At 38.7% G+C, this 12,619-nt stretch overlaps 1 protein-coding gene across 2 annotated transcripts in view; it reads right to left on the reverse strand.

The window, feature by feature from the left end:
• LOC121197505 (uncharacterized protein C14orf132) overlaps window positions 1-12,619 on the reverse strand; it is a 55,228-nt gene that overhangs the window by 17,189 nt on the left and 25,420 nt on the right. Inside the window, exon 1 of one of the 2 annotated variants that reach the window (XM_041061148.1) lies at window positions 5,199-5,232. The exons of the other annotated variant lie outside the window; for it this stretch is intronic. Within the exon in view, the coding sequence (XP_040917082.1) occupies window positions 5,199-5,225 (27 nt within the window). The 5' untranslated portion in view covers window positions 5,226-5,232. Of the gene's footprint in view, window positions 1-5,198; window positions 5,233-12,619 lie in introns of those variants that run through there. 2 annotated transcript variants of the gene reach the window in all.

The following is a 12,619-nucleotide window of genomic DNA, read 5'->3' on the forward strand; positions in this document are numbered from 1 at the left end:
TTATGAGACTTAACCTGGGGCTGCTCATTTAACATGAGCAACTGCAGTGACTCTCTCCGCCATCAGCAACAGCTAGAAAACATAAACCTATAAACCTTTCTCTCTTATTATTATTATTATTATTTTTTTTTTTTTACAACTCTTTGTTTTGATTATGGGGAGGATGACATAAAAATCAGCCAAAGAAAAACTCCTACCAAAAGCTGAATGCTCCTGCCTCCTGGGTATTTTACATTCTCACTACATGAGGTGCATTCATCAAGTGAGAGTAAACTATTAAGTGGCCCTGCTGCAAAGAGCCTGACCTCTCCTTCAACCCAGCAGTGAAAATCATCTATTAATGGAGGTGTGTCAAGCAGGGTTACATCTTCATTACTATAGGGCTTTCTGTATGTTTTCCTCATTAACAGGGCCTACTTTTTGATGTTGCTGACTTCCCTCTTCGGAGCTCGTCTCTGAATGTTCCTGCTGGCTGTGTGAAATCACTCATTCATATTGTACACACAGAGACACACGCACAAAAAATGAATTTAAAGCCAGTGTGTCTACACTGTTAACATTATTCTGTCAATTTTTGTTTGATTTATGTGCATTTTGAAAGAATTAGACTAAACGCGCAGGTAAATTAACGTCTGAAAGGCACTGATATGAAAAGGCTTCAAATCCTCAAATAGCTTCTCTTGGAAAGCTGCCATATATAGAAACAAGACCTAACAAAGACAGATTCACCTGCTTTTCATGGATTTAAAGGATTGATTTTTCCTGTGCATACACCTTCTTCTAATTGATTAGTGGTGATTGTTATTCTTTCAGTCCGTTTACAGCCCTGCAGGGACATAAAAGCTTAGGAACACTGAAAACTGGGGCTGTTTGCAAGTTTTCACTATCTCAAGACTACAGCTTTCATATAAAACCAATTGCTGAAAAAAAATAAAACAGACAAAAGACCAGAGGGAAAATGAACTCCTTGAGATGAAAAGGCTGGTGTGCCATTATTATACTCTTCAAATAAGCCTCCACTATAGAGACCATGAGATTTATTTCTTTTTTTTTTTTTTTTTTTTTAAAGGGACAGTCTGAGCGTGAAGAATGCACAGAGAGATAACATGATTATGTAATTGAATTTTGTATGCAATTGAGAGCAAAGATGGTCTTGATATAGGCCTTATGGCGGCTACTATTTTGAAAACTGTGTTTAATAGGAAAATAATCTCATCTGTGAACTATTCAACTTCCATTTCCATATCAAGCTTCATATTGTGGGGTGGTGACGCACATACAAGTCTCCTTGCTACTAGCTGGCTGCATGAAGACAATTCAATTAAATACTAACTTTAAATCATCTACTCTGATTGTATTGACTTTCTGGCACTTATTGTATTGTCCTGTCATTTGGCACCAAAGCAAACCAAAGGGTATCTGCCAGTCCTGTCTGCCACTGATCTTGGTGCTGCGGGTAAATACAGATGGTTCTGTTTGCGTTAAGGCTGTCAAGCTCTCCCTCCATCCTCATCCTTTCACTCTCGTCTGTGCTCTCTAACATGAGAGGAGATGGACAACCCTGTCAGGCAGAATGACTCAGAGCCACAACTTCAGTGAATAAGTAATTGTGTAATGAAAAATGCTGATGGCCTGCCATGAAAAGACAAAACACCTGTATTGAGAATATGGAAAAAGACCTCTAGTGTCTCATTTATGAGTTAACCGTCCAGACATGAAAGTAATGGAAAGGAAATGAAATAAACAGTGAACTGTGTTAACTTTCCTTCTGCGCCTTTTTCTCACTCATGGGATCAAATGTTGCCTATAGACCTTTTTTCTTTTTTCTTTTTTTTTTTTTTTTTTTTAAAAGGTCTGTGCATGCACACACGTGTGTCCATGCAAAAATGACTAAAAGGCCAAGTCCAGTGGGTCACTGTGTACTGGATAGACACAGCCTTAAGGGTTTTGCTGCCCTGTGTGGCAGAGCTGTCAGCTGAAGCAAGTCTGAGAACTGCCCAGGATGACTCTGGAGCCTGTCTACAACACATCAAGCATGACCTTAACATCTTTTTTTTTAATGCCTTAACAACTGCCGATTTAGTAATTTCACAGCCTGCACGACGTACAGAGATGCACACAGTGTGATTAACTATCACTTGTTGGTCTGACAAAAGAAATTCAGTGTGAATGCAAGTTGAAAATAAATCTTAATATCTATTTCTAAATAGCTGAGGGAAGTTGTTTGAAACGTTTTAAATTCAGTGCATTTGAAGAGATAAAGAACAAATCGCCTCATTGCCTGCAGCTTAGTATTCAGAAGCTTCATTGCGATTGTCAACTATTAATCCATGTTTTCCAAAGCTTGAGGATGCCACCACTTTCAGCCTAATGAAGTATGCCCTTTTTCATTTCAAACCAGAGACGCATCGCTGGCAAATGAAAATTGTTCACTAAACACACACACATTGTTCTGCAGAGATCTATTTAGCATGATGCCATGATATTGTACAAAACCTGAACAAAAAGAGGAGTGACAAAACAATGGACAACTATATTACCAGTCTGAACTGGTATTCTGTGCTACACATGTAATGCATGTTCTTGTCTTGCAGGATGTGTCTTTGCTAAATGAAAACTTCCTGTGATTGCATTGTGCAAGAAATTACATATATCACTGAGTTTAAAGAGTTGTGTTTTCTTCAAACACACACAGCTGCAATAATGATCAGTACATCCTCCAAACTTCTCATTCTTCATCCTCTGCTACAGCAAGAAAATTGGTAACCAGCTCTTCTGAGTTGGAGTTCTTTAAAAACTTTCTCTGTCTTTAGGAGCAAATGGTTATGGCAGCATCTGTCATCTTTTAGAGACAAAGTGATGGTGAAGGTCCGATGATTTGCAGGCAGCAGGGCTACACTGAGATGGATGGGCAAAAAAAATAATCCATTGTGAAGTCACTCTTCAAAACTCCAGGGACATTTGCCTGACTCCATTCACAGTCACCATTACAGAGTGACTCAGGGCATTGGAATGAATTTCACCTCAGTTAAATTAGCCATTACCTCTCGGAAGGGGCTGTATTCATGTGGAGAAGGTACACAGACAATGGAAAAAGGTGGACTGGAAGTGCAGGAGTGAATATATGTAAGGAAATTGAATAATGTGGAACTGGAACCAAACCAGAGCCTTATTTAAGACAAGTTATGACTAGATGCACTAAATAGTTGGTCCACAAAAGCTCTTACATAATTCTGCTATGAGTGGCTTCAGATGAAGATTTTGTTACTAGTAGCAACTGCTGTAGTGGCACAGTTGCATAGTTACAGTTTAACCAGCATTATTATATCCACTGTTCTTTTTCCATTATAAAATTAATGGTTTGTCAAATGATGAAAATGTCCATCAGTTTCCCAGAAGCCAAGGTAATATCTTCAAATGTCTTGTTTTGGATGATGAACAGTCCAAATCTCCCAGATTTTCTGTTTCCTGTCACAGGAGACTAGGAAATCCAGAAAACACCCATAATTGAGAAGCTGGATTTTCTGTCATTCTCCTAATCGACAGCTCAAAACATTACATGTCTGTTTACTAGATACTATACACTCTAGTGACACTAATTTCACAGTCTGTACTTTTGTGAATTTAGTTTCCTTCTTACTATGTGAATCCATTTTTACAGTTCCACTGGCCTAACCCTTGTTAACAATATCTAATTTTTTTCTGAGTTTAAATAACTGTCATAATATTTTGTTGTCCAGTACCGTTTTCACTGATTCATAGTTGTTTCCAGAAAAACTTGAAAGGCCAGTTGCAGTCTTTAGCCTTTTAGTGGAAGCATGTTTAGCTTGCTGCATGGCCACGCACTTAAAAGCTAAGTGCAGGCAAAAAAATAAAAAATAAAAATCTTTCTACATCTGTACTAAAGTCCCAACTGCTCCACTGCAGTGGTTTCAAAGACTGTGGCATTCAACCATTGTGAATAAGAGTAACTGACTCCCCACAGGGGGGAACAGTAGGCTGAGAGTATTCTGCCTTCTATCGTCATTTACTACAAGACTGGCTTCTGTACACTGCTACACAAGCGAAGTTTTTAGAAACAGAAGAATGTTACGCCCTTTGAGACACTGACCAGTGAAAGGTAAATTATTACACCTTTTTTTTTTATGTCACTAAAAGTTTAGGCTTACACAATGAGAGTGAAAAATGATTTGAGGTTTGTTTTCATGCTCTCTGTTATTGCACCGCCTCTCTTTCAATCAGGTTATATTGAAGGAAAATGTATTCTCAGATGGCTCCATTCTCCAGTGCATTTCTATTTAGGAATCCTTGATTTAAAAAGATTTGGGAGCATTTGGCTCAGTCTGGCCGGCAGCACAGTCATTGGCAGCACAGATAATGCTATGAGCGCTTTAATAGCAGTTGTGCACAAAATGGCAAAGTGGATGGCACCACACAAACCATAAGCAGCCAGACACTCACAGAGGCGAGGCCACAATACCACAGCTCCTAATGAAAACGAACCACGTGTCTAAAACAGATGCACAATAACACATGTTCTCTATGAGGCCAAAATCAATTGGGTGTAACGTTCACATGAATCACTATGGAAACCATCACAACTGAATATTTGCATAAGTAAGACAATATGCTGCAAGGACTTGAGCCAAACTGGTGCAATATGTCTAAATAAACTAAAATAAATTAAAATAAACAGTAGCACGAACTGCACAATGTGTACTGAAGTTATATAGTTGAAATCATGTTTGTTATGTTGCTTTTTGTCATTCTCAGTCCTTGATCTAGATTCTCTCACGGAATCACAGAAAAATACAGAATGTCCAAGTCAGACCTTAGGATCTACAAAAAAACTTAGACAGGAAAACTACATCAAAACTATTCATTAAAGGACTACCAAAATAATTTCAAGTGGGCCTACAGCAGTGTACCACGAAAACAATTTGAGTCCTTTTGAGCAACATTATGGGAATATGCATTGTTTTGTTTTGTGGGTTTTTTTTCCAGCTGGGAAAACATAAAAATATGATGGTGTTTTTCGTGATCAGCAGTGTTCAGTCGTTCTTACAATCGTAAATTGTCAAAGCGCCACATGAACTCGTTGACTCGCCACGCCCATGCTATAAATGGGCAAAAATGTATTACTAAAAAAGTTCGCATGAGCCAAGAATCTCTGTGGCGACTGGAGGAAAATGACTCACCTGCGCGGCCATGAATGACAGATCCATACTGTTGCTCCGCTCAAGCCGTTCAATGGAAGATGCAGACGTGCGTGCGTTTTTCTCTTATTCCCCGAAAGAGCATTTGCCTTATTGTGTGCTAATTTATTTGTATTGTTTTTGCAAGTTGGCGGACTTCACGTGAGGAGCATGTCGAAGGATGGAGAGTCAAAAGAAAGAGACGGAAGGTGAGAAAATGAATGGGGGGAAATAAACAAAAAGCAGAGGAGCAGACGGAGAAATGAAGAGATGTGGATGCGAGACTGTGAGTGTGAGGGTGAGTGAGGCAGCGGAGGAGGCTGAGGAGCTGGACTGTCACATATAACGAAGGAGGTGCAAGTCACCCTCTCTCCCTCACGCACTCATTCACTGTCTCTCTTTTCTCTGCCTGTGTCTCTCTATCTCTGCCTTTGTCTTGCTTCTGTTTCTGTTCCTCTCTATCTCTTTCTGTCTTCTTCCTCCTTCTGTGCCTCCCTTTCCTTTATTTCTCATTCAGTCTTTTTTCTTTTTCTTTTTTTTCCCACCATGCTCTCTTCTTGGTGAAACGGACACTAAAGTACTTTTATGTACTTTTGGTCTGGGGTGTTTTTCATGGTTTGTGCTTCTCCCAGTTTCTCCCACACCTATTAAGATTGCCACAGAGCTAAGAATCTGTTTTTCTGAAGAAATTGTCCCCAGCAGCCTTTGAAAGACCCAGGAGGTTTCTGAAGAAATTTCTTTAATCCTGAAAGACTCTTGGATGAAAAACATATTTTGTCTGCTGCATGGGAAAACATTTTTAACATGTGTCCCATGGTGGGACAAAATTTCCTTTCCAAACAAAGATGATAGCTGGCAATGTCCATGCTCAATTTGTATGATGTACCAAAATTTAAAATGTATCATCATCATCTTCTATTTTATTTTTTCTGTGTTTACTTTATATTTTTTGTTATCATACAATTATATTGCACCTGGAAGGGAGCCATGGTTTTAATAAACCACCAGAAAAATACAATAAATCAGTAAGAAATCTGTATTGACTGTGATTATTTTGCCTGTGCAAAATTCCTTCCACTGGTGCATCACTGGCCTTTTGAAATCAGGTTTGTTTGATATTCAGAATGGGCAAATGACTACTACAGTTCCAATTAAATCTATGCGATGATATATCTGTGCCTCCAACTTCATGGGAACCATTTCAGGTAGGCCTTTTCCTGTTGAAACTAGTTCGTGCAGGGCTCTGACATCAATCCCATTAACAAAAAAAACCCTCAGTTCGATTTGGGAGAAAATAAACTGCTGCAAGTTTCCAGAGTCCAAATTGAAGTTGTTAAAGATGCAGATTACTGCCTATGGTTTTAAAATGAGATGCTCAACTGGATGACAGCAGGCGTGTGAGTGCGGTGTTCACAGGTAAATTGAAGCTGTGGATGAACAGATATCAAAGCTGTCATCCAAAGGCTTCATTGAAAACTTGTGACCTAAAACTAATGAAACATTCTTGAATTAACTCGGCTGGCTGAATAAAGGATGCTTCTATTATTCGTCGGAGAGTCCCTTCAAAAAGCCAATTAACAAGCTCTACTTACAGTATGAGGAGTGATTCATTTAATAGTGACCCGGCATTCACTCTGAATACTAAAATTCATTCCTTGGTTTAGCAACACCAGAGTCTACATATAAAGCAGTTTCATAGAGCTTCATGATGGGTTAATGGTTAAGCAGCTGTCAGTTAGATTTTCTTTGGGTATTGTATCACAGACATGTTTCAGACCATTTCTTCTCTTCTAGTTTAGGCTGTTGTAAAATGAATCCTTTCTCTCAAGCATGACTTTGTCCTTGCAGAAACAAACCGATGAGAAATTAACATGCAATTTGGCGGATAAACAATATTTGGCAGCCATTTAGGCTGATTTGTCTCTAAAATTTGGAAAATACTGGTCCTGGCTCATGTTAACATCCGCAGCCTGATTACACGATATGGTTTTGATAGTTCACCATATAACCTTTGCCATGGTGGGGATGAAGCAGATCTCCTAGATCAGCAGTTCGGATTCCTTTCTCCTGCCTTTTTTTTTTTTTGCTGAGCAGGCATACATAACATCCAGTCCGGTCCGCCACTGTGGGGGGTTTCTCCTTAACACTAATCTTGATGTTGAAGAGGTAGCACATGCACAGAATTGTTGTATTACTTTCTCATGCATCAGTATTTATATTGATCTGTGTGATATATGGATATATGGATGAAGTGTGCTATTTTGGGTTTCTTTTGTAGTTTTTTTAAGTGAAAGCAAAATATGTAAATAACTTAATTAATGAGTTATTACTGTAATGCCTAGAGCTGACGCTTCCACAGTTAACATGCTTATTTTTTTTCTGCTTTTAAGCACTCAATTAGCATAAATTAGCCAATAAGTTCACTGTTTTCCAACCAAGAATTGATTAAAATGTTGTTTCCCACCATTTAAAATTATGCACAGCACAGCCTCAATAATCGGCTGCAGCTTCTCACGGAGATTAAACACGGTCCAATGGGGAAATCGCTGAGGCCTTCTAACACAAGGATAAATCTTTTCACAAAAAGCAAGCTCACAGGATCGTCACACATGTCTACATGTTCTTCCACTGAAAGGAGGCAGGGATGTTTTATGTCAGGTTTTATTGACTGTATCTACATCTGCACCAAAAAGCAGAGAGGTAAATTTCTAAAAACTGAAGCGATGGTTGTGCTATACACAGTCATGAATGGTGGGAAATAATATTTGAATGAGGCCTGGGTTGAAGACAATGAGCTCATGCTTTAATGTGACATCTAGATTTCCACAGACAAATGTTGAATTCTTCAGGAATATTCTGTCACTTTGAGGACTGTCATATTTCTTAAAACCAGACAGTGGAAGACTTTGCCTCGAGTGACTCAGTGATCCAGTTAGCAAAGCAACACATATCCATTTCCCCACTGATGCTATGATTTATTGCTGGCAGCTCATCATGGGATTGAATTAACTGATAAAATTAGTTATAGAAATTACATTACATTGATTAATGATCCAATATTAGTGTAAAGCATGGTGGTGTTACAGTGATGTTTTCAAGTCATTACCTGAACACTGATCATGGAACCAAACTTGTACTCCTGAAAGAGGTATTAGAGTAAATTCAGGCATAGTATTGCTGTGGCTAGGCGAGGAAAAAAATCTCAGATTTAGAGGTTAAAATCAAAACATTAGTACTTTTTCCTTGAAATGTTTTCACCAAATTCTCTAAATCTCATAAATTTTAAAGTTGAAAATTTACGAGAAATCAAAACGTTTTGAGAAAAATGTAAAATTTTAAAGAATAAAGAAAGTCTCTGAATTTCAAGAAAATAACAAAAGCACCTTATTATCACAGATTCTGTCACATGTAAATGAAATGAAAACCAGTTACTTGATTTATGAATCACATCTCAACATTTTCTATGACTGTAACATGCTAAAAGACAAAAAATAGAATATTTTGAGTGGAGAAGAAGAAAAATTGATCATGCTGTCTCACTTGTTGATTTCATCAAGTGAGTAAATATTACATTCTTGTTCATGTGAGCACCTAAGTCAACATTGCATCAGCGCTGACAAAAAACAAAGGCTTGAACAACAGCTTTACAAACACCACACTAGATGCTGTGTGTTGAATGTGATTTAAAAATAGCAGCGTAAACGTCACCTACAGTAACGTTCGGCTTAGACTGATGTGTGTCTGTGGTTCTCTCAACTCTGTATGTACTGCAGCCTCTTTCATTTTGTAATGGACATGCCACTGGGCATCCACTGGCCCCGATTCACAGCAGTATAATCTTGGTAAAAATAGATTATTAACAAGCATCAAACTGGGTCTTGTCATGTTACAAGATTCCAGGTTGATGGTAATGAGTTGGAATAATGTCATGCCACCTACTAGGCTGGCCTGCTCAACATTTATGGATGCCTGTGGTGTGACTGATGCGGTCTGTCACCCAGGCCTACATCCCCCAGAATCCACGTGTTTGTATTTGAGTGATTTTATGTATTTCTGTGTACTCTGTGTGTGCGTGTGCGGGTGGATTCTTGGGAGATCGGTCATGCTCTTTGATTATATCTAAATATCCTTAATCTTGAGGGTCTCTTTCTGTAATTTTGTTTGTGACAGCTGCGTGTCAGAACCTATGAATATCATTACTGCTGTCAAAGATCTATGCGTAATCAATCAAAAAGCGATGTATCAAGCATCAAATAGGGGGATTTTTGAGCCAAAACCATCAGAGACAATTTATAATGAGAGAGGGAGATATGAGTGAATTCACGCTCTTCCTCCCACACTTTGGCACACAAACACATCATGCCACATGCTTACCCACACATACACACACACTTTTCATGTGCTGTATAAGCTATTTTCTCAGCTTCATGCACCCACCATACATTATGTCTTAGCTTGCCTCTTCTCAACTGATGCATAGCCAACAAGGCAGGTGATTCATAATTAATGTTCAGCTGAATACATTGAAATTCATCATGTGTGTGTTTGACCATGGGTAAACCACAGGGATGCAGTCTTAACGTTGCTTTACACACCATGTTCCTCTCCACATTTCTCACACGAGCTGCCTGTGAGTTCATATTCCAGACATTCCGTCAAGTTTCAATGTCCTCTTTTTTTTTTTTTTTTCTTAGTTTCCACTTGGCCAAGTCAGTTTACTTTTCATCAACCAGCAACACGGATGGAGAAGCTGTCTTGATAAGCCTGTCTGTGCATCTGCGCTCCACATCTGGTCTGGCTAAATTAATGCATTTCAACCATATCAGGGTCCAAAATTGCAAAGGCCTCTCTGGCTTGGTTTCTGTGACAGCGACTGTTATTGGCCAATCAGATGTGATAAAGCACATTGGCACCAGATGTACAGTATGTGTCAGTGTTTTGTATAAAAATTCACAGACTATGGCCACATTTTTAAACGTCCACAGGTCAAAGAGAGGTGTATATATATATATATATATATATATATATATATATATATATATATATATATATATATATATATATATATATATATATATATATATATATATATATATGTGTGTGTGTGTGTGTGTGTGTGTGTGTGTGTGTGTGTGTGTGTGCCTCATGTACTCCTGCATATATGCTGTATGGAATCCTAAACAAGAGCATACTTCTACATGTACTCCATATGAATGTTGCTTGTGTATCTAAAAACACAACATGTAGAGTCTGTTATACCAAATTTTCAAATTATGTCTGTTTCTGTTTATAGAAAAACATGAAGATTTGTGCATTTTATGTTGCTTTTGGCCCGACACTCTGCTGTCTGCCTCAGTGTCTTTTTTGACACTGGCACTTGGGGATGCCACAGGAATTTTCAAGATGGGCACATGGCAGCTTTAACTGTGTTTCATTAGTTCTTTTCTCAGAAGTTCATTGTGTGTTCGTTGAGGTCTGTTTTCATCTGTGGCTTTGGAATAAATTACAGTGGCCGTGTTCAATGTAAGGAATGAACATGTCACCCAGTGCAACAGTGTTGCTCACTAATAGAAAAAATATAGTGTAGAATAGAGCCAGACTGGTATGTTAGTACTGTGCCACAAACACTTGGCTTAACAACGATCCTGCCAGCGGCTATTCTTGAATATTCTTACTGAACTTGCTTGTTTGTGGAATCCTAAGAGCACACTTTGGGCTCTTTTTACACTTGGAAAGAAAATGAATCTGCACAACACTATGAGCCAAATGCCTTTTTTTGCCACAGCTTATTGCCACCAGGGTACTTCTCAGGCTTGAGGATGATTGCGAGTCACGCCAAAGCCCTCACTGCCAATCTCAACCTGATGAGAACAGGGGGGGATACTTGTAAAGGATTCCCTTTCCATATATATGTGAGCTCATAATACTTTTTACTTCTTTATGTAACACAACAGAATACATTTATTTTTGTTCGTTTTCATTCTGTTGTCATCATTTCCCTTTGAAATATGTAGTTCAGTTGCCAGAACCCCTCTTACTCTTAAGAGCTATGGTTATTCCAAAGGCCACATCCAACTATACTGTGTAAGTGCTACTTAAATCAGTGGTTGTGGAGAGGACAAGTGTGTGGATGTGTGGATGTGTGTGTGTGTGTGTGTGTGTGTGTTCACTATAGATGGAGGAGAAATCAGCACAGTGGGTTGACCCCTGACCGTTTATCCTTCAGCTCTCATTGCATCGCATCAGTCCTGCCACAAACGTTCCTTTTTTGCTGCAGCTACAATATTGAGTTCCCATGTGAATAACCATGGCCTTTGACAGCTGGAATAGCACCACACACGCACACACATACGCAGCCACAAACATATCTGACAAGGGTAAGATTGTGGTTTAAAACCCCTTTTAGCTTTTAATCTGCAAGAGGAGGAATTGTGTTTATCACATCACATTAGTTGACACCTTTTTTGTAATTTTGTGTTATTAAAGCAGATGGGATTCATAGCTAGTGTGAAAGAATTTGGGGCATCCAGAACTAAACCTCCACAACGTTGAGCTGAATAGAATGAGAGTTCAAGGTCAGCCATCTGGGTTTAAACTAAAAGCTTTCATCATCTGAGATTATGAGTATATACATAAACAAATAGTGTGATAAATAGTGTGATAAACAACCTCTGGCAACTGTATCATTCATACATTTTAAAGCTTAGATTTGATTTCCACCTAATAATAAATGACTGTTCACGTAGTCTTCGTGAAAAGACATAACTTGAGTATTAACTCTGGTCTCCAAGATGTCGTGCTGTGGCTGGCTACTCCTCCTAAACTGTTAAAAGATGTTTAAATGGGTCAAATACAAAGAGGAATCTTCTTCCATGGAATCAATAAAATGTAACTTACCATGAATGCTGGGTAATAATCAATGTTCGTTGTCAGAGGGATACGACATTACATGCACAGCACAGCTGTCAACACACCCTTTAGGCAATGTCTTCCGTTTGATCCACAAATCTTTTTAGTGCCATTTCAGTTATATCTGCTTCCTTTTCCCCTGAAGTAATATTTAATACAGTCTCAAATGTATCTGTTTTCATTTAATGCAAGGCTCCTGACATCCTCACCCTTGGGGAAACCATGTGACACAGAAAAACTCATATTTTATTTTCTGGGCCTGGCTCTCTTCCCACGTCCTCCATGTGCTCTCACGCATCCTAAACGAATGGAAATGATCTGCTCCTCCAAAATCTACTTCGATGATCACCTGATTAATTTTGAGTATGTCTGTCTGGCATATTCATCTTAGCTCAAGGCTCAACTCATCCCCTATAAATAAAACTGACTTTCTAATGTCCCTTTGTCATTTTTGTTCTCTTTCTGGCACTGATGGCTTTGTCCTTTCTGATAATATATTCAAAAACCAAAGTGAA

This window comes from Toxotes jaculatrix, chromosome 17 (genome assembly GCF_017976425.1).
Source record: "Toxotes jaculatrix isolate fToxJac2 chromosome 17, fToxJac2.pri, whole genome shotgun sequence".
Lineage (NCBI taxonomy): Eukaryota > Metazoa > Chordata > Actinopteri > Toxotidae > Toxotes > Toxotes jaculatrix.